The sequence below is a fragment of the Coturnix japonica genome, chromosome 7 (assembly GCF_054131305.1).
Source record: "Coturnix japonica strain WE chromosome 7, WE-NBRP24, whole genome shotgun sequence".
In the NCBI taxonomy this organism is placed as follows: Eukaryota; Metazoa; Chordata; class Aves; order Galliformes; family Phasianidae; genus Coturnix; species Coturnix japonica.
In genome coordinates, this window is record NC_140669.1 from 19002792 (window position 1) to 19028065 (window position 25274).

At 53.3% G+C, this 25274-nt stretch overlaps 5 protein-coding genes across 9 annotated transcripts; all 5 read left to right on the top strand.

Annotated features, from left to right (window-relative positions):
• The first annotated feature begins 1279 nt into the window (after positions 1-1279).
• HOXD12 (homeobox D12) lies at positions 1280-2898 on the top strand. The gene is made up of 2 exons (XM_015868395.3): positions 1280-1848; positions 2129-2898. The coding sequence occupies exons 1-2, from the start codon at positions 1287-1289 to the stop codon at positions 2365-2367; spliced, it is 801 nt and encodes a 266-aa protein (XP_015723881.1). The 5' UTR covers positions 1280-1286; the 3' UTR covers positions 2368-2898.
• Positions 2899-4015: 1117 nt separating this feature from the next.
• HOXD9 (homeobox D9) lies at positions 4016-25274 on the top strand. 4 transcript variants are annotated; one of them, XM_085553330.1, is made up of 4 exons: positions 20343-20475; positions 22640-22772; positions 23234-23857; positions 24255-25274. In XM_085553330.1, the coding sequence occupies exons 3-4, from the start codon at positions 23407-23409 to the stop codon at positions 24494-24496; spliced, it is 693 nt and encodes a 230-aa protein (XP_085409456.1). In that variant the 5' UTR covers positions 20343-20475; positions 22640-22772; positions 23234-23406; the 3' UTR covers positions 24497-25274. The 4 variants fall into 4 exon arrangements, with proteins under 4 accessions (XP_085409453.1, XP_085409456.1, XP_085409454.1 ...); XM_085553328.1 differs by lacking the exon at positions 20343-20475 and adding an exon at positions 21834-21973; XM_085553327.1 differs by lacking the exons at positions 20343-20475; positions 22640-22772 and adding an exon at positions 4016-5630.
• On the top strand, positions 5658-7868 carry LOC146760103 (uncharacterized). The gene is made up of 3 exons (XM_085553791.1): positions 5658-5877; positions 6575-6810; positions 7326-7868. Exons 1-3 carry the CDS (start codon positions 5658-5660, stop codon positions 7866-7868), a joined length of 999 nt encoding a protein of 332 aa, XP_085409917.1.
• HOXD11 (homeobox D11) lies at positions 8057-15721 on the top strand. 2 transcript variants are annotated; one of them, XM_015868389.3, is made up of 2 exons: positions 8057-8663; positions 9268-15721. In XM_015868389.3, the coding sequence occupies exons 1-2, from the start codon at positions 8057-8059 to the stop codon at positions 9501-9503; spliced, it is 843 nt and encodes a 280-aa protein (XP_015723875.1). In that variant the 3' UTR covers positions 9504-15721. The 2 variants fall into 2 exon arrangements, with proteins under 2 accessions (XP_015723875.1, XP_015723876.1); XM_015868390.3 differs by having other exon boundaries at positions 9271-15721.
• Positions 17005-19994, top strand: HOXD10 (homeobox D10). The gene is made up of 2 exons (XM_015868457.3): positions 17005-17800; positions 19116-19994. Exons 1-2 carry the CDS (start codon positions 17059-17061, stop codon positions 19391-19393), a joined length of 1020 nt encoding a protein of 339 aa, XP_015723943.1. The 5' UTR covers positions 17005-17058; the 3' UTR covers positions 19394-19994.

A 25274-nucleotide genomic window follows, 5' to 3' on the forward strand; every position in this document is an offset into this window, starting at 1 on the left:
AGGAAGCAGACTGTCTGCCACCCCACACGGTCTGGAAAGGACTCGAGCTGCCTCCCGTGAGGATGCGGTCAGATGAGGTTTGGTTCGTACTCGGGAGCGGGGAGGAAAGTGGGAGATGCAGAGGGACAGCCGCGCTCTGGTGTGAGCTTTCAAAAATGTCATATACACGACATATAGAGAGAGATCCATGCATATACATACATATATCTACATCTCAATTTCTCTCTCTATATATATACACATCACCGTAAGGAATAATTTTCTTCTTAGCGGACGAAACCTGTTCGGCCGCAGCTCGGGAGCTGGCAGCGGGCTCCGAGGCCGGCGCTGATCCAGCCCTGCCCACCACAACCATCCCGTGCCCTGCTGCAGGGTACCGGGGCATTCTCCTCCGTGCAGCCTTAGGATGCCATTGGTTTGTTTTAAATCTCAGAGCTCTGCGCAAGAAATTCCTTCTTGCTCCCACTGCTATTCTCTCTCAAGAATTCAATAAACAAGTGCCCGGATTTGGACTAGTCTTTTGAAAACCTGCCTCGGGTTGGAGTTAGGATGAAAGGTAGAAGGGGTAAGAAGAGTAGGGTGCAAAGCTGGGAAAGCCTCCGAGACCACCGGTCATTAGTGCAACAGAAAGACAATCCCGCCAATAACCGATCAATTAATACACTAATTGCAAGCATATGCAGATGCATATCATGTTGCTCGCAATTCAAATAAATGCGTGTATAAAACGTGTAAAAGCCGCTCTCCGAGCACACACACTGCGGTGCCCCGTCGGCACAGGGCAGTGCCCATCCGTGTGCCCGGACGGCCACGTCTCCTTCCTTCGCCGAGAGCTGCGGGCACGGAGCTGTGGCCCCGCTCCGGGTACCCCCATGCCCGGAGCTCCGGGACCGCTGCCCGCCCCGGGGCTCTGCTCCGTTCCGGTCGGGGTTTTGTTTTCTCCGCATCTTTCCTCTAGCGCTGCGGCTCTGCCAGCCAGTCCCAGGCACTTTTATAGAAGCGGAGACCATGTTTTCCCCTCCCCCTTGCGAGTCCGGTATTTTCATATTTCAAGTGTTATCATAAGACTTTTTAAAAGGGGGGGAAGGAGGGAAAAAAAAAAAAAGAAAGAAAGAAAAAGGAAGGGTGGGGGGGGGACACCGTGGCTCGGTGGCTGGAGGCGGTGCTGAAATTACCGGCTTTGAAGAACCTGTCTGCAAAGTTTCGTCCAATCGTTTTAGGCTTTCCGCTTATTCCCTGTTGTAACTAAATACTGCTGTAAGAACAGCTGAAGTCCTTTGTTGGAAATGTGTGATCGCAGTCTCTACAGATCTGGCTACGTTGGTTCTCTCTTGAACTTGCAATCTCCAGATTCCTTTTATTTTCCCAATTTGCGGGCTAATGGCAGTCAGTTGGCGGCTCTGCCCACCATTTCCTACCCCCGGAGCTCGATCCCGTGGACGTGCCCCAGTCCGTGCGCAGCCCAGCCGCAGGGCCACGCGTTCGGCGGCGCGGCGCAGCCGTACCTCCCCGGCTCCGTTCCAATCAGCATCAGCTCCAACAGCAACAAAGAGTGCCTGGAAGAAAACAATAAATATTACGCCCACGATGCGAGCTCCAAACAAGAGGAAAGATGCAGGCAGAGGCAATCTTTCGCAAATGACCCAACTATTACTCACGCAGCCAACTTAAAGCCCGCAAAGTATGACCACTCGAGCCTGCCGAGAAGCTTGCACGGCTCGGCCGCTCTTTTTGAAGTGAATTCCTGCACTTCCAGCCTAAAGGAGGACATCAAGAATTCGGTCAACTTGAACCTGACAGTTCAGCCCGCAGCAGTCCAGTCATGCCTCAGACCTTCAGTTCAGGATGGTATGCCTTAAATCTCTCGCTTTAGTCCGAGGCGACCTAGCGCTTCGTGCTTTCTAAGAGATGCCTGTAATTGTTTGTATCCCCCCCCATCCCCCCCACCCTGTAACCCGTTCGGAACGGTGATAGCTTAACCCGACTGGGGGGTAGATAAAATCGTGCTGTCAGACGTGCTTTGCTAGATTTTGCCGACCTAGCGTTGCCCCTTCGCCTCGCGGGTTTGTACGTATTCTCTGTAACCCGCAGCCGTGCCCCCACTAAATTATCGACGTGTTTGTTGTAGGTTTGCCTTGGTGCCCCACCCAGGGGAGATCGAGAAAGAAACGGAAACCTTACACAAAACAACAAATTGCCGAATTGGAAAACGAGTTTCTCCTCAATGAGTTTATTAACCGACAGAAGAGGAAAGAACTATCAAACAGACTGAATTTAAGCGATCAGCAAGTTAAAATTTGGTTTCAGAACCGACGAATGAAGAAGAAAAGAGTGGTAATGCGCGAGCAGGCGCTTTCTATGTACTAGCGCGGCGTCCGCCCGTTCCTGCATGAACTTGTGTTCGCCCCATAGAGTAGCGTGTGGTCGCGGCTGCAAGGCGGGAGCTGGGGGGTTTTTCCCATTTAAGCCAAATTCTCGGAACGCGTAGGATCCCCGTGTACGTCGGCAACCGCTGAGCTCTTAGGCAGAACGAAGAAGACGAGCCAGCCCAGCACTGAAACCCGTATTATCAGCTTTTTCCCCTTTCTTTCTCCTTTTATATAGTTTTTCTCCTGCTTCTAACCCCCTCTTTCCCTGGAGAATGTGCGGTGCGAAACTAAAATCGATGCCTTTTAACTGTATGTAAACACCATTTTGCTGAAAATAATAATAATAATAATAATAAATAAAAGAATGATGCCTAGTAAAGACGTCAGCTCTGTAAATGCCGGCTGGTTCCTTCATGTGTTCCCCGCTTCTGAAGGCGAGCATGCGGCGCTCGCATGTTTTGTGGTTTGGAATAACCTGTTGGAGCACAGATCGCACAAAGCGGTTACCAAATAAACCTTTTCATTTTTGATTTGTTATTTTTTTTACCAGCCCCGCTCGCATCCAGCCGCGGCCGGCGGAGAGGGCACGTGACGCTCGCTCGAGGCCCGCGCATAATCCGCGCATAACCCGCGCATCGCCTCGGCGCAAGCCGGCACCGCCGCTCCGCGCCCCGCGTTGCCGCCGCCCACCCCGACGTCTCGGCCCCGACGGCTGCAGCCGGACGGGGACCCCCCGGGGCTCCGATCCCCGCTTGGCCGGGGCGAGGTCCCGCCCGCCGAGCCCTCCCGCAGCCGGCTCGGCCCCGCAGCGGCGGGGCAGGGTGACCGCGACCTCCTCGGCCCGGTCGCATGCGGCTCTCGCCGGTGGCCGCCCTAGGTGGCCGGGCCGGGCCCTGCCCTTCCTCCGCCGCTGACTTTGGCCTTGTCCAAGTGCGGCCCCAAACAAACGGGAGGGGGGGGTTGAGAGCGGGCTGTGCCTCTGGGGCCGGGGCTGGGGGCAGCCGGGCCGCTCAGGGCCCTTCTCACCCCGAGGTACTGAGGGAGCAGGAGAAGGGCGGGCAGGGAGGTTTGATTATTTTCCGAGTCTGTCCCCACGGCCGTTTCCGCAGAGATTTTTATGAGGGAAAGTGGGGACACTTTCTCTGTTTCTTTGTTGGTGGTGGGTTTTTGTTTGTTTGTTTGTTTGCTTGTTTGTTGTTCTTTATAAACCTCAGAGGGGAAACTCAGCCAGAGGGACTGGGAGGGTGCCCACGCCGATCGAGCACAGCCTTAGTACGGGAATTAAATCGATTTTCCCTGCAATCCTCTGCCCAGTGCTGTGCTGCAGCCCCCGGCACGCGGCTCCGTGCTGCCACAGGGCCGCGAGTGCGGGAGTGCCCAGGCTGAGATTACAGAGCTGGAAAATACCTCACGGAAATACAGCTCCGGATTAAAACGCGTTTTGGCTGCACTTTCCACGCATATCTGTTTCTAATGAAGAGGCGTTTCCACACGCGAAACCTTGGGCTGCCTCTCCCAGTAGTAATAATAATTACACTGGCTGAGCCTGCGCTATTTTCTGGTGTATAAAGCGAGCTCAAATGTGGTTGTTTGGAGCTTACGCAACAAGACTACACAATCACAAGGCGCGGCACAAAGAAGCCATAAACTCATTATTTCATAAAGGAGACATATCCGCGCTGAGGGCAGCGCAGCAGCCATCTTCCGAGAGCTTCCCGCAGCCCCAAAGTACCGCCCGGGTGTGTCGGAAGGGAGAAGGAGCCGCAGCCCGACCTGGAGGCGCCATTCTCGCCTCCCAGAGGGGTCAGAGCCCACCTCGCTGCGGGCAGAGCTTAGCGGGGCCGGAGGGCAGCGCTGCCCGCGTCCTCAGGAGCCCTCGGGGCGCGCAGCCCTGGCGCAATGCGGGCTGTGGGATGCTCTTCCCTCGGCAGCGGTCCTCTAATTAAGAAAACTGGAAGCGACCCCAGCGATACGAGCCGGGAGAAAGGCGAAAAATGGCTAAAGAGCTTTTATTTATTCCTTCTGGAATACTACTAAGGCCCTTGAGAAACGGAGTCTTTGTGCCGCCCTTCTCCGTTCTAACCTACACCGGTACAGCCGTAGCCTTTACCCGATTTGTGATGTGAAAGCCGAAGAGGACTTGGATGGAAAGATGGGAAGTGCCATGGATTGTTCACTAAACGCATCCGATCCACGACGACAGCTGAACGCGTACTGCCAGCCAGAGCCGCCCTCGGAAGGAGAAATAGGTTACAAAGCAGGGAGATGGGGTCTGAAAGGCTGCGTGCTGCAGAACTCCGTGCATTACGTGTGTCTGTGCGTGTCTGTGCACGCCTTGCACATATCTGAGCATCAGCGGGCACACGCAGGCAGCACGCATCTGCAGGACAAAATGGTGCACACAGACGTGCGCACAGGGCAGGTTCCGGCTGCTCATCTGAAGCTGCGGGCGACGACAGTGGTTGGGGGCACTGGGGGAGGCACTCACACACACGCACACACAGACACGCACGCACACACGGTGTGGCAGGGCACGCACTCGCCCGGTGCGCGCACCCCGGGCACATGTGAGCACACGCGTGCCCGCTCGCGGGCGCGGCCCCGGGGGTGAGTGCAGGAGCTGCGGCGAGTCCCCCCGAGCCTGGGTTGGGCGGTGCGGGTGCCGCAGCCGCACCCCCGCGTTGTGCCGCGGTCCGGGGTGGCGGTGGGCACCCATCGGCTGCGCCCGTGCCCACTTCCCCCCGCGGCGGGCGGCGGTGCCTTTATTGACTCCTACATCACCATCTCCGCATTCCGACCGCAGCCCCAACGAGATAAAGCCCTTCCGAGGGGGGCTGAGCGTTTGATAAGGCTGCGAACGCAACTCGGCTCGTTGGAAATGGCTCTGGATGCCTTTGTGCTTCCTAAAAGAGCATAAATAATTAAAGTTTGGCAGGGAGGAAAAGCTTTCTTGCAGAACTGTAGTGGCAATAAATGAAATGACTCAGAATCTCTTCTCCAGTCGGTTTTTACGAGAGCTGCCAGACAGTGTCTGTTCACGTTCTCCAGATACTAGGGGCGCCATAACAAAGTTAAGGTCAAGTTAGTGTCTTATCTTGGGTGGCACGGAGAGCCGCATCTCCGCCAGCCGCGCCCGCACCTCCGCGCCCGCACGGTCTGCGGGGCGCCCGCAGTGCCACGGAGGGCTTTTGGAAATGCCACTCGGAGCTGAACCCTTGGTGATCCCACGCAACGGTTGCAGATGTTTCAAGACGCCTAACGGTAAGTACGCGCCTGGCTGAGGACGCGATGAGCGCCTGTGTTGCGACGCGATGTAACGGGAGCGAGGCGAACAACAGAGGGATGCGGTGCTCGGAGCTGGGCTGGGGACCGACCCCCGGGTGGAGGCTCCTGCGGGTGGGGACCCCTGGCTCTGCCCTATTATGGAGGGGCTTCTGCTGCAGCACCGGGCTCCCGCTCCCGAATCGGATCGCTTTTGAAGGGACTGTTTCCTACAAGGTCTGTTTTCGTATTAACAAATCGTCGCCATGTCTTTGAACTTGAATTAGTTGAAACCGGTTGGCTCCTGCGCCAACATTTAGTTGATGCTGGGCTCGCTGCATCGAAAACAAGGTTCGGGATTCTGGCTGAGGCTCAATCTGTTGTCTGAGCGGTGAAGAAAACTACCTTTCTGAGGGTCCCAGAATCAACCCTGCTGTGAGCCCTGAGACAGGGCTCATAGCCCTGGGGCACGACCCAGAGGGTCCCTGCCCGGTGCTGCGGTGAGGGACGCAGGAGCCATTTTAGCTGACCAGGCATCGTTTTTGGGAGGTTGTTCGTGTGTTGTGGCAAAATTGAGAAGGCTTGGACTTCCCTGGTAAAGGGAGGAAATGGTGGCTTTGTGTCTTGGTTTCTGGTGATAACTGGTGATAGCGAGTGGATCTTTGCTGGCAGCCATTTGTGGCGTGTGAGGTGGTCTGAAAGCGAGGTGTCAGGGCAACACTACAATACTGTATAGGGGGTAGAAAGAGAGAGAAAAAAAGGATGAGCTCCATCTGATCAGCTGGATTCGGGTCTCTCGGTTTCGGAAGGGCCAGGGACAGTGCTGCAGAAGCCCCTGCGCAGCCCTCGCCCGTTTTGGAGGAACAGGATCGGAGTGGCCGCGGAGGCGAGCTGGGGCAGGTTGAGGCTCTGGATGAGGGGTCTGGTTGTGGGGCCGGGCTGAGGATCTCCACCCGGACCTGTCCGCAGCGCGGGGCTGAGGCTGGCAGAGCCCGTTCACCTCAGAGCCGAGGGCTTTCTCTGCGTGCCTCGGTGCTGCGGGCCGGTCCCTGCCTCCCCGCTTGGGTGGCGACTGCCTCTGGGGAGCAGCTCGGGGCCTGGGGGGCTGCACGGAACGCCCGGAGGTGTTCGGGTGGCGCGGAGAGACCCTGACGGGCCCGAGAGCTCGGGCGGATTGCAGGTTGGTTTGTAGAGCGGCGTATGGCATATGCTGTGGCTATGCTTTGCGGTGATGGAAAAAGGCATTCCCATAGAGAGCTGGCAAACGTTGCTGGAATGAGGAGCTGTTCGAGCACCGGGGGCTGTTGCTGGCGCGTATTGTTTATTCTGTTCCCTTTTTAGTCCTTGTGACCCGGTTTGTGTTCATCTATTTGAAATAATATTTCAAGGAGAAAGAGAATATGGGTAGAAGGGAGCCCTCGAAGGCAGGGCAGGGCAGGGCAGGGCAGGGCTGCGGGCTCTGTGCGTGCCGCCCGCTTCCAGCCCCGTTCTTCCCTTCCAATGAAAGTGAACGCTTGGTGGGAGTTGGAGGCACGAACAGAGGTCACTTTGTGCGCGGCTTCGCTTCCAAGGAAAGCGTGCTCGTGGGCTTCTTCCCCTGCCCCGGCCCTTCTCTTGCCAGAGGAGCCCCAAAGTGTCTCCCCTTCCCGAGACCAGCTGCTGAGAGATGTTCTCTTTGCATCTTTCCCCTTGCAGCTCGCCCACGGCGCCCTCGCACAAGCTCTCGGTGCTCGGGCTCGAGCGAGGGAACACGAGACCCTCGGGGATCGCAATTTCGGGACGGATTTGGGTGCCAGCCTCGGAGTGCCGGAGCCGGGCGGGCAGATCCGCTCGGACCTCAGAGCGCGTGAATGGGACTCGGCCGCGCCGCGTGAACAGCACCCGGCGGCCGCCACCGGCAGAGCCGCTCCCGCTAACGAGCAGCGATCACGTTACAGAGGCCCGGTGCCCGGCTCGGAGCCCGCACCGCGGCCCGGAGGTCGCCTTCCCCGACGGAGGCTCCCGGGCGGGCGGCTGCGATGCGGGGGGGGCCGCGCCGCGGAGCCCCGCACCCGGCGGTGGCTGCGGGCGGGCGGCGGGCAGGGCGGCGCGGCCCCAGGTGAACGCCCGCAGCACCTCGGGCACCGCTCGGCCTCCGGAGAAGGAGGGGAAAAGGCGAGAGGGGCCGCCCGCTCATCTCTCCGTGCCGCCAGGGCTCTTTGGAGAGATCTCGGGAGCCGTTCCGAGGGGCCGATATAGATATAAGGACATTTCTACATTGCGTCACGTGACATAATTACCACTAGAATCAATCAAGATGAATTGCACGTCAGCACACGGTGGGGATTTTTTCTTAGTTGATCCTGTCCAAAGCCTCTTGTGCAATAGATGGATCTCGTTCAATGCATTGAAGCCTCCCGGTCGCTCGCAATCGCAAAAAGGAAGACATGACCGAGTTTGACGATTGCAGTCACGGCGCATCCAATATGTATCTGCCAGGGTGCGCTTATTACGTCTCGCCCTCAGACTTCTCGACGAAACCCTCTTTTTTGTCGCAATCGTCTTCCTGTCAAATGACTTTTCCTTATTCTTCTAATTTACCTCATGTCCAACCTGTGCGCGAAGTGGCATTCAGGGAATACGGATTAGAGCGCAGCAAATGGCAGTACAGGGGCAGTTACGCTCCCTATTACTCAGCTGAAGAGGTGATGCACAGAGACTTTCTGCAGCCCGCGAACAGGAGGACGGAAATGTTATTCAAAACGGACCCCGTGTGCGGCCACCACGGAGCGTCCCCCGCCGCCTCCAACTTCTACAGCTCGGTGGGGAGGAACGGGATCCTGCCGCAGGGCTTCGACCAGTTCTACGAGCCGGCCCCCGCGCCCCAGTACCAGCAGCACTCCGAGGGCGAGGGGGACGCGGACAAGGGCGAGCTGAAGCCCCAACACAGCGCCTGCAGCAAGGCACCTTCCGGCCAGGAGAAGAAAGTGACAACGGCGAGCGGCGCCGCTTCCCCTCCCGGTGAGGCTGTTGCAGAGAAGAGCAACAGTTCAGGTAGGTACCGGCGGTGACGCGGGGGCAAGAGTACAAGGCCGACACTTTGTCAAGCCGCATTTTATGTGCCATTTTATAAGCATCCAAAGGATTTTATATATCCTATAAGATTTCCTTCACCGTTGTAAAGCGTGTTTACGATAGGAAACCAATTTAGGTGGGCTTAAGGTATTCTCGGAAGAGGATATTAATTGTTATTAAATTGTTGATTTGGCGGGGGGCGGACGACGAGATCTCACAGGTAGGGCTCGGAGCTGCCTCCGCGCTGCAGGCTGAGCTCTTCGTTTGTTTGAGCGGGGGTGGGGGCGAGAGGGCTTGGAGAAACTTGGAATATTTCCAGCCCATTTAAATATCTCTCCGCAGCGCTCGAAGTGCTCTCTTTTAAGGAGAAGTTGGGAAATATTTTCTCTTTTTTAATTATTTTTTATTTTTATTATTAGTTTTCTTTTCCTACGTCCACCGGAGAGCAAAAGCCCGGGGAGTATTTTCGGAGCTGCTGGAGGGCCGCTTCCCCGGGCGGGGGGACACGGGCAAAGTCTGAGCTGTTCCCAGCCGAGCCGGGTCGTATTCTGCATAAATCAGCATTTTCTCTCTTTAATTTCAGCAGTTCCTCAGCGATCGAGAAAAAAGAGGTGTCCCTATACCAAATATCAGATAAGAGAACTGGAACGGGAGTTTTTCTTCAACGTGTACATAAACAAAGAGAAAAGACTGCAGTTGTCCAGAATGCTCAACCTCACTGACCGACAAGTTAAAATCTGGTTCCAGAATCGAAGGATGAAAGAAAAGAAACTGAACAGAGATCGACTCCAATACTTCACTGGAAATCCCTTGTTTTGAGGAGGAAAAAAAAAAAAAAAAAAAAGAGAGAGAGAGAGAAAGAAAAAGATAAAGAAAAAAAAAGAAAGAAAAAAAAAAAAAAGGAAAGAAAAAGGAAAGGCAAAACAAATCTAATAATCGAGAGAGAGAGAAAAGGAAGAAAGAAGAAAAAAAAAAGAATCCCTCGGTCAGCCTGACCTGCCATCCGAATGCAAAGTGAATGGGTTTACATGACACAGCCGCCCTGCGGAACTCAAAGTTTCATTTCCATGCGCAGCTCCACACGCTGAATGGCCACTGGAGATTTCGGGGCTTGGCGGAGCAGATTCCTGCTAAGGGAACCCAGAGTAAATCCAGCTGTCTATTCTCCAGTGGTTGTCGCCAAAGGTGCTTTGTTTTTTTTCCTCTCCCACAGAACCAGCAATGGACCTGCAGTGTGTCTGGTAGTTTTTGCTTACAATTCATTGAGTTCGGGGGGGGGGGGGGGGGGAGCTATGTTGTTGCTTTTTGAGTTAGGGTAACACTTCCCTCCCTTTAAGTGAATGCGGTTTATTTAAGAGATGGTAAATGTACGTTCGCTATATATAAAATATATATATATATATGTTTCTATTGTCATCCAAAAGCATGGGCCACTGTCTTTTTCATGTGAATAAATGGTTTCTAGTAAAGTTAAGGTTATAACTTCCGTGCACTGTATGGATTTCCATCTCCGAAGGATCCCGGGTTAGAGCCAAGTTCAGTTAAATAATGACGGGAGGGAGCCAAGAAGGATTACTCTAAATGCGTTTTAAATAAATAATAGCTCAGCTCTCTGGCTCTGCCTTTGTAGATCCTCCTAAGCGAGCTGCTCCCTCCCCAGTGCGAGGCAGAGCAAGCGAGGCTGCCTGCAGCCCATCCCTGCGGCTGGAGCCGTTACTATAAACAACGAAAAGGGCTTTTAACTGGTCAGGCCCCCGGTAAGCCCCGAACCCCCAACACCAATGAGTGTTTACTTGCAGCGCAGGCTGAGGCAGAGCGAGGGCTCCGAGCGGCTGAGACAACAGGGAGCTATAAAGCGCCAGCGCTCGTGGGGAGGAAAAACGTGCGGAGCGGAGGGGTGGGTCTCGGAGCCGCGGGGCTGCGCGGGGGCCGGCGGAGGTTCCCCCGCTTTGTGCGGCGTGACCCGGCTGGGCTGTTTGCGAAACCTTGAACTGTCTAGACAACACCATAAAAGCCGAGGTTCTAAACAGCTTAATTGGGTTATATTATACACCTTCTGGTGGGTGAAAAAGAGATTTCCGCAGTGTGCAATAAAGGCAAGGAGTGAGAAAAGAATTTGGCTTTTTTTGAATAGGACAGAGTGTCTCTCGCTACGCTCGTGTTCGCGGAAGGCAAAAGTGCGCAAATGAGTCAGGAACAGCCCTAATATTGAAAAACAACTGGAGAGATGGAAGCGGAGGGAGGCGCGGCTAAGAAGGAAAAATTAAAAAAAAAACCCCTTAGCAAGAAAAACATAAGTGTATGCCTTTGAACTTCCAAAATGTCAAGGTCATCACCTTTAACCTTTCTGAATAATTAGGCGCCTTAAGGTTCCTCTGTTATTTTCCACCACCACCCACCCTCTCTCTGTCTCCCTCTCTCTCGCTCACCCTCACGCCCCACACACGCGGCCATGGCAGCGCCCCGCAACGCTCAGCTCCCGCCCGGCCGATGGCAGCAGCTCTGCGGTGCGCACAGCCCTGCCGGCTCCCTCCCTTCCCCTGCCGGGCCCGGCAATTCTCCGACTATCATCTTCTTTTTTTATTCTTTTAAAGAAAATAATCCTAAAGAAAGAAATACTGCTTTTGTCGCTCCGGATAAAACGCGGAGGCGGCAAGAAGCGCTTGGCAATGTAGTGAGAAGGGTGCGATTTCAGCAGTTTTTCCCCCGGCTGCTCGTTCCCCACAAAGCCCATTAATTAGGAGCGCTCGGAGAGGCGCGGATTTCATTCCTCCCGACCTTCCAGCAGTGTTCTCGCGTCTCTCCCGAGTCCCAATCCACAGGGCGAGAGCAGGGCGTTCGCTTTCCTTTCCCCGCAGTGCTCTAAGCGTCCGTCTTAGGGGATTCCGATCCCTTTAAAAAGCTCCCACACCGCAAAAGAGGGCCGCGGAAACTTAACCACCCCGGCATTAATCTTGCATAAATGCTCAATTATAGCAGCTTTAGGTTTCTATTTAAAAAGAAAGGGAGAAAGCCGTGACCGACAGCGAATGGAGCGGCCGGGAGGGAGGCGGCTGCTCCTCCACCCGGAGCCACACGAGGGCGCATCGCTGCTGCACTGCGCCGTCCTCGTGCTCCGGTATATTTCCTCCTAATAATAATTCCACCGCTAATAAAACATCTAATATATAAGTAACGAGAAGATTTCAGGGCCTTCCAAATGAGAAAATAAAGCATCAAAAAGATTTATTAAACAAATAACCCGTAACCGTGACGTGCTCGAGAAATATGCCAATTTAAAAGAAATTTTGGTGCTCGTAATCTTTTATAACGCAACCGAGCTTTAAAAAAAATCCCATAATTTTAAGGGGGGGAAAAAAAGAAAGAAAGAAAGAAACAACCAACGATATTCAGAATTCGTTCCCTAGAACGAAAACCTATTTACTCCCTTCAGGACGGCCTCAATGCGGATAGAACAAAAGTAATATAAATCCCAGGCGCTGCCACTGTTTATCTTTCGTTTTTTACTGAAGGCTTCTCTTAAATAAACGTTTCGATACAGAAAGCCTAATTTTAAAAACGCGTTTTATTTAAACGCGGCTTTAACGTGAGGTGCTGAGAGCGCTTATTTTTTTTATAGACAGACAGAGACTAAAGCGAAAGAAGACGTTTTTAATATCCGAACATCACCTTGCAAGGCTCTGCTGATTGCAATCCCTCTCCTTAACAACACTACGGAGATCTATTAAAATGAAACTAGAGATTAGAAAATTAAAGCGGAGCTTATGATTTCCCTGGGCTTTCTCCAGCGACCGAGCGCGTTCCGTTTTGCTGTTCTGTGCTCTGTCTTTTTGTCCTCCAGTGCGCACTTTTGCTCACAGTCTCCCCCAGAAAAGGGCTCCTCTTCTCTCTGCTCAGCTGCGGGATTCACCGAAATCTATTTCTGCCGCCTCAGCCGCGTTCCACGCTGCCAGAGCCCCACATCCCGTGAAAGCATTTGTTGGCATTCCGTCCGCTGGGTTTGGGGGCGGCTTTTCGTTGTTGATGTTTGGTTGTGGGTTTTTTTTGTGTGTTTTTTTTTTTTTTTCTTTTTTTTAGAAGTTCATTGTTAACAGTTTCCTAGAAATAGCCTTTCCGTCTGCGATAAAGCGGCATTGTGCAGCCTCAGATCCTCGGGTCCCTGGCGCCACGAGAGCCCCTTTGAGCCCAGCCCAGAGCCCGTAGGAACCCCTCTGCTCTTGGCGGAGATACCTATTTCGAGAGGGGATCATTCACCAAAGTTTTCCCGTTTGTTTTCCTGGCATTCGGGGCTTCTTGGGAGAGCCCGCACCGACCCCAGAGCCTTCGGGGCTCCTACGTGAAGCTTCAGCCCCTCACAATTAGCGCGGCCGCTCTCAGAGGATGTGAACGGCTGATTGGAGCCGGGTGTGTTGTTAATTAAAAAAAAAAGCAACCACCACAACCTTGAATACGGAAAAGCCACTTTGTTCCCCTTTTTTTTATTCAGCTTGTTAACGTGACGGTTCTGTCAGAGTCTATCATCTCTTGTATCCTTCTATCCTTCTTCCCCCCCTCCACCCCCTCCTCCCCTCCTCGTTTCTGCGCTTTATTCCTTTAGAAAGAAAAGGCTGGGAGCTATTTCCGAACGCCTTTGAGCTTGTCCCTTCAGGAGGGCGAGAAGGGCATTTGCCTCTTTGCTGATTGAACCTCAGATTCGGCAGCAGTCTGCCGAAAGTCAAACGTGCCGGGCTGCGGCCGGATCGCCGACCGGTCTGCACGCCAAAGTCCTGTAAGGATACGGCTGTGCCCCTGCGCGGAAATATGGGAACACGACAGGGGGAGGCTGAGGCTGAGGACGAAGCTGCAGTAGAGTGGGTGCTGCCGTGCGCTCCCCACAGCAGAAATAGCACCTCTGAAGCGATGGGCGGCGAGGAATTTTGTTTATTTTATAAGGTGTTGTGTTTAGGAAAAGGCGTAGTGCCATCAGGGCGTTCCTGCCCCCCACCCGCGGTCAAAATCATTCGGGGAATCCGAGCCCCCGGCCGAGTCGCCGACTCTTTCTATGAAAACATGGCACACGGAGCTGTGGGCAGCGTGACAGTTGCGTTATTAAAAGCAGCAAGGTCACAACACTGGAGCCAAAATATGTATTATTATTTTTTTTTCTTTTAAATAAAAGCTATTCTTCGATCTCCCCGCCTTGTATAAAATATACAGCCTTCGAGTTTAAAGACGCCCTAAATAAAATGCTGGAATCGAGTAAATGAAAGCAATTTGACTAAAAGCTTCCTGGGCTCCAGCCTATTTTTAAAGGCAGATATTTCTCGCAATACCTTTGTTACTGAAGGCATCTGCGAAATATCCAGCCTCTCCCATCCCATCCCCCCCCCCATAATGAGACACAAACACGGCAAATTGTAACGATGGGAATCGTCAGCACGGTCGAGAAAAACATCATATCACGAGTAATAAGGTTTAGGAAGATAAGGCGGTGAAATGAAAGCCCACCGGCACGTCTGGTAACCTCCGGGTTTTAGCCCTGACATTTGCTAGAGGAGAAATCTGTAATGTCCACCTATGCTTTATTACAAACAGTAATTTACATCTGCATGGAGCCATTGGTTGGGGTCTTTTTTTTTTTCTTTTTTTTTTTTTCCTCCCTTCCCTCATACGGAAAAATATGGGGCTCTGAGAGCAAAACCTTTATATTAATGTAGACTGTATATCTCATTTATTGCATGATATTGATTTATTTATTAATGTTAATTACTTGATTCCATTTTAATATGATTTAAAACAATAGTGACATTAAATGCCCAGAGCCTAAGTCTCCAGCTCCCCAGTGGCTCTCGCATGTTTATTCAACTTCTATTTACATCAAACTTAAACTTTCCTTCTGTTCATTTTCAATAAAAAGTCGCTGCCCGTTTCTCAGACCCCCCTCGTGATTTATCATGGGCGAAGGGTCCTTTCGGAGCTGTTTGGAGGCCCTGAATACGAAATTTAAATCACGATCATCACGGCCATCATCTCGCTTTCCGTGCGGTGGCACGGAAGAAATTCATATCTTCAATTACAAAAATCAAAGAGCCCTCCCGTCTAAGAGGCGGCCGAGGGCCGGCTCACCACTGCCGGGGGGGGGACAGCCAGGGCCGCCTGTGCCTCCGCTGCTGCGCAGCTCTCCGCGGCCCTCCGCGCTCTGCCCGCGGCTGGGGTGTTTCTGGGACCCCCTTTTTCTCTTTCCTTTTTTTTTTTTTTTTTCCTCCGAAAGAGTAAATAAAGATTACGAAAGAGCCGTTTGATGGGCATAAAATTCCCGATTAAATGTCACAGTCAAGGCTTAAACCGCATCGAGGAAAATAGTATTTGGTGGCTTTAAACTCTGTGGGTCGTCCGGGCTGTTGTTGGAGAAGAGGAAATTGCTAGAAAGCGAGGGGGGGACGCGGCGCTCCGAGGCTCCTCCGCAGCTCTCCCCCGGCTCGGCCAAATCTTAGCAATGGCTCTGATCGTGATCTTAAATGCGCCGAGCCGGGAGCTGCCCCTTCCCCGCTCGGAGCGAGGTGGCGGAGGGCTGCGGGGCAGCGCCGAGCAGGGAGGCGGCGGATCGAGGAAGGTAATGTTTAAACTGCGGCAACACAGGAGCCGGGGACGGCAGCTATAAAAGGCGCTGCCTCTTAACCTGACAATGATGTTGTATTTGAACAGCTGCGATAAGGTTTTAAAAGGGTCTGTCTCATTGCCACAGCGAAATTTTAAATGGGGTTATTGTTTCCAGCCACGCAAAGTGTGCGGGAGAGCGCACAGCGGCCGAGCGCCAGGAAACCAGGGAAAAGTGGAGCCCACGCTGCTGGAAAACGCGTGTTTGGAGCTGGGCGAAGGGCGCGGATAGGGATTTTAAAATCCTTCCCCGTGCAGCTGCGCTGTGGGGCCGGCGGGGTTCTGCGGGCGGAGAGGGCCCACAGCGGCCCGTGCGTCCGGCACGGGAAACACCAACAAGTTCACCGCGGGGGGGTCCCCGGCCTCGGCCCATGGATGGGAACAGATTAAATAAAGGGGGGGAAAGAAGGAAGAAAGAAAGAAGGGAGTAAATAAAATGGAGTGGGGGAGTGAAATAAAGAGGAGTGAGGAAGAAAAGAAAGGGGAGAGAAAGGAAAGAAAAGGAAAAAAGAGTGAAAAAAGGAGTTGGTGCCATCACTGTTTAAAATGTAACAGGTTCGGGTGTAAATATGGGTTTGGAGCGGGGGGAAAAAAAAACAATAAAACGCGCTGAGAGCGCTGAGATGCGGAAATCTCACTTGCCATGCGGGCACTCAGCGTTACCCCTCGAATTTCTACCATCATTTTTCTATATTCCATCTGCATCGATCGTTCCTCCCCAAAATAAAATAAAACGAAGCAAGAAAGGAAAGGAAAAAGTTGCTGGAGCGGTGGCAGTGAGCGCCTGGCGCTCCGTGCTTCTGGCTGCAGCAATGCAGAAGGGGGATGATCTCTGTGGTGCTTTCAGTTTCCAGGGCAAGAGAAAACACATTCATTTTTATTTTCTTTTTCACGAGGCGTCGTGAAATAATTCGAGGAATGCATTGCAACTATAAAGCCCAACTTCTGACAAAAGTATGGCTTTTAATATTTGACGATTTGTGTTAAAACAAAAATTGACCTTCTCGGTGAGCAGCGAGGAAAAAAATCAATAGTATAATTTTCAATAATTCATAACGCGAACGCCATTATGCTAAATCTTAACTATTAATCTTATCCTTTACAAAGTCTCGATTGATTTGCTAATAAAATATCTTCCCGTGTGTGGCAACAGAGGGTATAACTCTTTAAAAAGCTCCAGAAGCAAGAAAATTACCAAGTCGCCCAAGAATGTAGATGAGGATTTTATTGATCGCCCCTGATTCTTCTTAATACGCATTAATAAATTCAGCAACCTTTTGTACCTCGCACTTGTCAGGAAGCGATGCTGCCACGGCGAGGGGAGGCACGATGGCCGCTGCGCTCCGGGCCGCGCCGAGCCGAGCCGTGCTGCTGCCATACGCGGCAGGGCCGGCCCCGCTCGGCTCGGCTCGGCTCGGCTCGGCGCGGCTCGGAGCGGGGCGGCTCGGAGCGGAGCGGGGCCGCTGGCGGGGCCCGTGGCGGTGCCGCAGAGCGGGGCCGGGCGCGGTGCGGTGCCTCGGCGGCGGCCTAGGGGTCGCTGTTGACCGCGGCGGGGCGCGGCGGGGCGGCGCGGCGGGGAGCGTCAGCGGCGGGGCGGCGGGGCGCGGGGCGGCGGGCGCTGCCATTGGCCCGGCTGTCATGTGGTCGCGCGGAGGCATCCGCAATTACACGGGAATGTTTTCCTAGAGATGTCAGCCTACAAAGGACACAATCTCTCTTCCTCAAATTCCTCCCCAAAATGTCCTTTCCCAACAGCTCTCCTGCCGCTAATACTTTTTTAGTAGATTCTCTCATCAGTGCGTGCAGGAGTGACAGTTTCTACTCCAACAGCGCCAGCATGTATATGCCACCTAGCACAGACATTGGGACTTATGGGATGCAAACCTGTGGACTCCTACCGTCTCTGGCTAAAAGAGAAGTTAATCACCAAAATATGGGTATGAATGTACATCCTTATATACCTCAAGTAGACAGTTGGACAGATCCGAACAGATCTTGTCGAATAGAGCAACCTGTTACACAGCAGGTCCCCACTTGTTCCTTCACTACAAATATTAAAGAAGAAAGCAATTGCTGCATGTATTCCGATAAGAGAACCAAACTCATTTCTTCAGACGTCCCTTCCTACCAGAGGCTGGTGTCTGAATCATGCCCCATTGAGAACCCCGAGGTTCCCGTCCCAGGATATTTTAGACTGAGCCAGACCTACGCCACTGGGAAAACCCAAGAGTACAATAATAGCCCTGAAACGAGTTCAACCGTAATGTTACAGTTAAACCCTCGCGGCAGCTCCAAACCGCAGCTATCGTCTCAACTTCAGATGGAAAAGAAAATGAATGAAAACCCGAACGGCCAGGACGGAGCGGCTAAAGTCTCTCAAGTGGAAAGTCCCGAGCCCAAGTCCACGTTGCAAGACGAGAGGAGCTGCCTGCCCGAAGGCTCCGTGTCCAGCCCCGAGGTCCAGGAGAAGGAGACTAAAGGTCTGTATTACCGAGCTTGAGCCGTGCCTTGCCGAGATCCGGCGCCACGCAGCTCTCCGCTGCCCTGACGAGCCCGCAGCCACCCCACTGCACGGGGAGGAGTGTGGGGCTGCAGGTGCTGCGTCTGCGAAGATTTTGGCAGGCGAAAAACGCCACACAAAAGGGTCCGAAGGTTTGCTTTGAGCCGTGCCTCCCTTGTGCATGCAGCCCTTCTCTGCGGTGCGGGGTAGCTCCGTGTGCTCCTTTAGTGCGCTGCAGCAGCCCAAACCGGCCAAATTCCTTTAAAAAAGCAGCTCTGGAGGTTGTAAAATACGAGCAGCGCAACTTTCCTCTCGTAATATTGCGCTGATTTTCGCCACCGAGGCCGGCTGCGGTTTGATTGCGTTTAAAGTTAATTACGATGCTGTTAAAATAGGTGAGGAATAGGTGCTTCCAGGCTGGGGGAAGTTGGGAACAAACGCACAATGAAAGCAGCAGCCCCGCTGCCTGTGTGAGCAGAGCGTGCCCTGTGCGGCTTTGGTGCTTGGGAGAACCTTGGGTTTGGCTCCAAAAAGCGCAGCGTTATTTTGAATTGCGCGTGAAAGGTAAAGGTGGTGCTTCTCTGTTTTTATTTTCCCTTTAAAAGAGAGCAGGAGCCTCCGCTATGAACTGCGTGTGGCGAGGAATCAAAAAACGGGAAAATTTGTCTGATAAAAATGTGCTTTGCATCCTTCAGGTCGATTTTTACCCTACGTGTGCATGGAGATACTCTTTTTTATGAATTATAGTTGCCAATCCAGGTCTAGGTTGATGTGGGACGGATCCCTTTCTGGTGGGAAAAAGAGAGGGAAAAAAATAGAATCTAAATGGAAAATGGAGGGTAAAAAGAAACCCAACAACAACAACAAAAACCCGCAAGGCGGAGGGTGTTAATTTCACGTGTATGTTTGGGGCTGGGAAAATGCCTGTGTCTGCTCCTAGGTGTGCTTGTACGGCTCAGCCGGCCGTGGGTTGCAGCCCCAGGCTCGTGGCTGGGGCGTTTTGCAGAGGGGCATTTGGGTACGCAGCGGGCGGGGGCCGGGCCGGACCGGGCTTGGGGCCGCGCTGCGGGCAGGGTGAGCCCGGCCCCGCACGGCCACGGCTCGGAGCTGGGAAGGGCCGAGAGGGATGCGGCCACAGCCGCTGCCCCCGTCCGCAGCGCCCCGCGCAGCAGCTCCGCGCACATCCGCCATGGCTGCCAGACGCTGCGGAGGGGTCATGGCCAAGGGTACGCGCTTACAGCCGGAGGGGTGTTCATTTTTATTTTTATTTTCTTCTTCTTCTTTGATTTTGATAGAGGAAATCAAGTCTGATACTCCAACGAGCAATTGGCTAACTGCAAAGAGTGGCAGAAAGAAGAGGTGCCCTTATACTAAACACCAAACACTGGAATTAGAGAAAGAGTTCTTATTCAATATGTATCTCACCCGAGAGCGCCGCCTAGAGATCAGTAAGAGCGTAAACCTCACTGACAGGCAGGTCAAGATTTGGTTTCAAAACCGCAGAATGAAGCTCAAGAAGATGAGCAGGGAGAACCGAATCCGAGAACTGACCGCTAATCTGACCTTCTCCTAAGGCGTTCCCGGGGGTGGCAACAGCGAGCAGTGGGCACGGCACCGCCGGTGCCACGTGTGGGAGAGACTCTGGCAGAACCGTCCTTTTCCTTTTATTTTCTGGTAGAATGTGACTCTTCGTCCTTCTTTTAGCGCTGCAAGTGAATATGTATTACTATGACGAGTATATATAAAAACTAGCACGTGTAATTTATTTTTGTTCTCATCGTAATGCAGGGTAACTATTATTGAATATTATCATTTGGTCTTAACTTATTGGAACTGTCGAACATCCAAGCAATGTGACTTTTTTCATGTTTTTACTAACAAAATGGTATTTATGTGGGGCTGTTACACGGGCCATAACGTTTGGAGTACATTCAATACTTTAAGAAAAAGGGGGGGGAAAATTTGGGGGCGGGGGGAAAGAGAAGCACATCATAATGTAACTATCCTCGCAAATGAACTTAGAGGTCGTCCTTCGTAAAATGGAATCTTTCATTCTTCTCCATTGTAGACATTTTCTCGTGGTGCATATGTGGAATAGTAGTCGTTCAGCAGCAATATGTCCTTCTTGTGCATGTTCTGTTCGCATGTATAATGCAATAAACTCTGTAAACTACTGTGGTCCCTTTGGTTTTCTACAGACGTTCCCATTGCGGATGTAGGTTGGTTTCCTGAGCCTTCCTCGCCAGCAGCTCCTGGGCCTGGTGCTCCTTCTCCACGTTCTGCTCTTTGTGTGTCCCTGCCTGGGCTTCGTTCTTTCTTTTCCCCCTTTTTCTTTGTTTTCTATTCTTTCTTTTTTCTTTCTTTTTTTTTTTCCTTCCCCCCCACCTTTTTTTTTCATAGGGGTGGGGAGGAGACTGGGGCGGGAAATGATGTAAACCCCGATCATTTCTAGTTGTGCCTGTAAACAAATGATGGATTGATAAAATGTTGTGATGTTCGCAGTCTGACAATCAGAGTGAGGAGACAAAACAAAACAAAAAGGAAAAGGGGGGGGAAATGTAAAGAGAGAGGAAAAAAAAAAAGAAAAAAAGACAAAAAAAGTTGTAAAATATTATGACCTAAACTGGACATCCTCATCCAATCAACTCATAAATGGTAAGTGATAAAAAATCTTTCTACTACGAGCTGTCAGCAATATGTGTGTCATTTTATTTGACGTTCGGATGTTGATTTAAAAAATAACAGTCGCTGAGTGCTTACAATGTGTAGACCCTGATTTCGTGTCTTTACTTGCTTAAAAGAAAAAGCCCATCGTGCCAAAAACGGAGCTGGCACGACCGAACGGTAAGGAGCGGGCTCCCCGGCCAGCCCGTGGGCCTTCAGAAGGCGCTGCACGGAGAAATGTCCCCTACAACTGGGAAAGCTGGGCTCTTCCGAGCAGCGCAGCTCCCGGCAGCGCAGCAGCCGCCCTCCCCAGCCCTTCTGTGGCCCTGCATCATCTCGGCGTGCTCGGAGCCCGTTTTCTTCCACGCAATTCCGCGTTAGCGGCGCACAACCAGATCGTGAACTTCACGACTCTTAACCCTTTCCGTGCGCGGCTGAAAAATCCGGGCAGGGGCTGCTGGCGGCCGGGGAAGGGCGCGGTGGGAGCGAGCGGCAGCGCAAGCGGAGCGGCTTGCAAATGAACGTGACTCCGAGCTGAAGTGCAAATCCGTGGGCACGCGTTCACCTTCGCTCAGTGCTGGAGAGTTGCGTGCCTCCCCCCACGGCCGCTCTCTGCCCACCAACGCCCATTCCTTCCCTGCGCGGTGTCTACGTGGAGAAACGAAAGGCAGTGCCCACGACCCTGACCCGGTGCCACCGGCCCTGCCCGCCCCGTGGCTCTGCTCCCCGCTCTCGGCTGTCGGATCCAAGCGATGCTTCCTCGTGTTTCCCGACCCAGAGCAGCACCGTTTCGGAGCTGCGGGAGCACATAGGTACGTTGCTCTTGCTCCCGCCTCGAAAACAAACAACAAAGCGTTGCTCAGAGCCCATCTCTTCCAACGTTGGGTGCGTTTGAACCTTCTTTTTTTTTCTTCCTCCTCCCCCCCCCCCAATCACTCCCCTTCTAGAGGTGCTCGCTGCATCACCCGAGACCCGAGGAGTTAGTTCAGCAGTGGGAACTCATCCCCTGGCTCTACACCGAGTGTTCCACGTACACAGCAAAGAGGTTCACCCCAGCCCGTACCAATCCATACGTGTGCAGCAGGGCCTCCCCGCCATGTGCCCACTGCCAGAAGAGTAGCAGAGGAGTCTGAAATGCAGAGGGAAGGCGAGAGTGAGATGGGTGAAGCCGAACAGTAAAAATGAAAGGAGAAAATGGAAAAGATAATAATAATAAAAGAAAAAGAAAGAAAGAATGGAAGGAAGGAAAGAACGGGGGAGGAAGGAAGAAAAAAAAAAACAACTAGGAGAGTAATAAATCATGAAATAAACAGGAATTTCGGTCCCTTCCTCATACCGGCCCGCGAGTAGGAAGTGTTTTCGCAGTGCTGTTGTTTGTGTCCTCAGCGGGCCGAGCTGCGGGCTCCACTCTAACTGTGTGCGTTTTCTCCAGATTCCGACACAGCACCTTCCCTCTCTCGGAGGAGCAGAAAGGCGCAGCACGGCGCGGGTAATCTGCTTGTCCGCACTAAACAGGCTCTGGGGAAGGAAGGATAGCGGTCTCGGGCCGGGGAGAGGAGGCAGAAAAAGCGGCGCGGCCGAAAATCCCCCGTAGGCATTGAACGTGGCAGCGCGGGCCGGCCTGAGTCCCCCTGACCTCGGCGGCGGCGGAGCAGGGGCCGGGCGGAGGGAGGAGGACGGAGGGCGAGGGCCCCTACAGCCCCTGCAGCCCCTGCAGCCCCTGCAGCCCCTCCAGTCCGCTCCCCTCAGCCCCCGGGCAGCGGCGCGGCCCCGCTCGGCAGCGTGCGCTCGGCCACACGTCGGTCGTGCTCGGAGACGCGGGTTTTGCTGTTTCCATCCGTCCATTTTATTAGGGACACATTAATCTATAATCAAATACACCTCATAAAATTTTTATTGAAAGGCATAAAATCATTACAGAGGTCTTCCACCTGTTTTAAAACAACACAATGGGCATCTCTTTCAAAACGCGAATCCTTCCCATGGAAACTTTCTGCCGGGGGGAGGGGGGAGGTGGGACGGGGGGACGGGGACGGATAATAACACCCGCACACGCTCTGAAATATGGAAGTGCCGCAATGTGCTTTTACTGTAACATTTTCCTGTTTTATGAGAAGTCGTTACAGTCCCAGCTTGCGACGGTTTGTTTTTACAGGCAAGAATCCCCCCTTCCCAGCGGGTTTCCTCGGCAGCTCGGAGTGTGATTAGCAAGCCAAGGCTGTTGGATGTATTTAAACACCCTGCCTCTCATTGATTAAGAAATGAATGGCAGAAATCACTCGGAGGAGGTGAAGAAATAGTCCGCGGCCGTGGGCTGCCGGCGCGGCCACGCCCGGCGCGCCCCGGGAAGGGCACGGGCAGGGAGCGGGCAGGGTGGGCTCGGAGGGGGCATCGGGCACCGGGCGGTGCGGGGCGGGCGGTGCGGAGCTGGCGGCCCCGGAGCGGTCCTGGTGCTCCGCGCGGTGCGGTGCTGCTGTTGATGATGATTTCTTTTCTTTTTTTTTTTTTTTTTTTTTTTTTAATCACAGCAGCCCCAGTTTAGCGGATTGATTTACTCGCAGTATTGGTAAATATGATCACGTGGGCTCCGCAACCAATGGTTGAGGGTTGCAGTCTGCAAAATACTACGATTGTTCTCAGGGAGGGTATCATATACAGTTAACAGTGTAACCTTTTATATGAGTAAGAGGGGAGCCTAAAATGTCGTCTAGTGGCACCATAAGTAACTATTATGTCGATTCTCTCATAGGCCATGAAAGCGAAGAAGTTTACGGGAGTAGATTCGTCCAGGGGGGTCACAGTGCGACCTCCAGGCCATCAGGTGTGGCAGAGAATTCCGATTTTTCCTCCTGTAGCTTTGCACCAAAATCCACCGTGTTCTCCACCTCTTGGTCCACGGTTCACCCGCAGCCGCCCGCGGCCATGACCGGGATCTACCACCCCTACATGCACCAGCCCCACTTAGGGGCAGCCGACGCCGGCCGCTACGTGCGCTCCTGGATCGAGCCCTTCCCGGGCTTCCCGGGCGGCGGCGGCGGCGGAGGCGGCGGCTCCGGCTCCGCGTCCGGCTCGGGCTCGGGCTCGGGCTCGGGCTCGGGCTCCTCCGCCGGGCGCCACTACGGGATAAAGCCGGAGACGGGAGCAGCCGCCTCCTCTTCTTCCTCCTCCTCCTCCTCCTCCTCCAAAAGGACTGAGTGCTCCTCGTCCCGAGAGTCCCAGGGGATCGCCGTGCCCGAATACACGTGCGGCGCTTTCCTGCCGGAGCCCCGAGAGAAGGCGGCCGCCGGCAGCGCCAAGGAGCCCGCAGCCTGCAGCCACAGCCCCGGCCCCGGCGGAGAGCCGAAGGAGGAGAAGCAGCAGCAACTTGACCCAAGTAAGTGGGGAAGGGGAGCGAGAGGGGAAGAGCGGCAGGGAGAGAGGGAGCGAGGGAAAGAAAGGAAGAAAGAAAGAAATTGCCCTTTTGATTTATTGCCGAAACCTGTAAGGCTCGAATGTGCAAAACTGATAGTTTTACTAACCTATAAAAACGTCTAGACGCCTACCCCAGCGCGAGCAGCAACAAGCACCCATAAAAGACTCCACATAACCACCTACCATCAAGACATCATTTGTACAGTAAACAGACCGGGGCATTAAGGCTTTTATGATAATTCTCCCGAAGTTGTGAAAACAGTCCATCCTTCGTTAAATTAATTTAACGACCTTTCTCCCCCCCCCACAAACCCCCCCCGCTCCCCCATCCCTTCCCCCCTGTGCCTCCCTTCTTCCAGATAACCCCGCGGCAAACTGGATCCACGCTCGTTCAACGAGGAAAAAGCGTTGTCCTTACACTAAGTATCAAACTCTGGAACTGGAGAAGGAGTTTCTCTTTAACATGTACCTCACCCGCGACCGCCGCTACGAAGTAGCTAGGATTCTAAATCTCACCGAGAGACAGGTCAAAATCTGGTTTCAAAACAGACGGATGAAAATGAAAAAGATGAACAAGGAGAAAGGCAATAAAGGAGACTAACGCCGGGGTGGGAATGCGGCCGGGGAACGCTGCTCTGGGGCTGAGGTTGGGGCTGTATTTTTTTATTTGTATTTTTATTTTCGGTTCGGTCGGGTTTTATGCTTCCCCTGCCCCCTCGGCCCCGCGTGCGTCTCTCCTCCCCCCCAGCCCACCCCACCCCCCCCCCGCGCCCCCGCCCCAGGATCGTTAAATCAATCCGGTCTTTTTTAGGTAGAAGTGAAACGTGGTCTGTGTCAGGTATTTGGGGAAATGTTGTCTTGCTCGCCGACGTGTTTGCAGAGTCGCTTCCCCCCCCTCCTCCCCCCCCAGGCCGTTCGGTCGGTGGTGTTGTGAGTGCACGTTAGCTTCGGGGACTTTAGCTGATGTTAAGTGTTCGACATGTCTCTTACAAGTGATGTAGTTAGGTAGCTCATTTGCCAAAATAAAGGTAAAGCAAGTAATTATAATAACGATAACAAACTCTATATTAAATCACAGTGGCTTCAGTCGACGGCAGCGCTGCGTCGTCCGCGATTCATTGAGAGGAAATCTCGCCCCAACCTCTGCTTTCTAGGTCTAAATTTTTGCAATAGATGCCACCGCGAGGCCACGGGATGCCCCCCCGCCCCACACCCCTTAGTGCACTGTTAGGAGGTCGTCTCCGACTCGAAGCCATTTGCAATAGGCCTCACGTTTCCCGAGCCCCGGCCCGGTAAATGCTGTGCGCACCCCACGTCCCTAACTGCCGACCTGCTGTATCTGTGTCCGTTCTAACACAATAAAGGCTGTCGTGACCGAA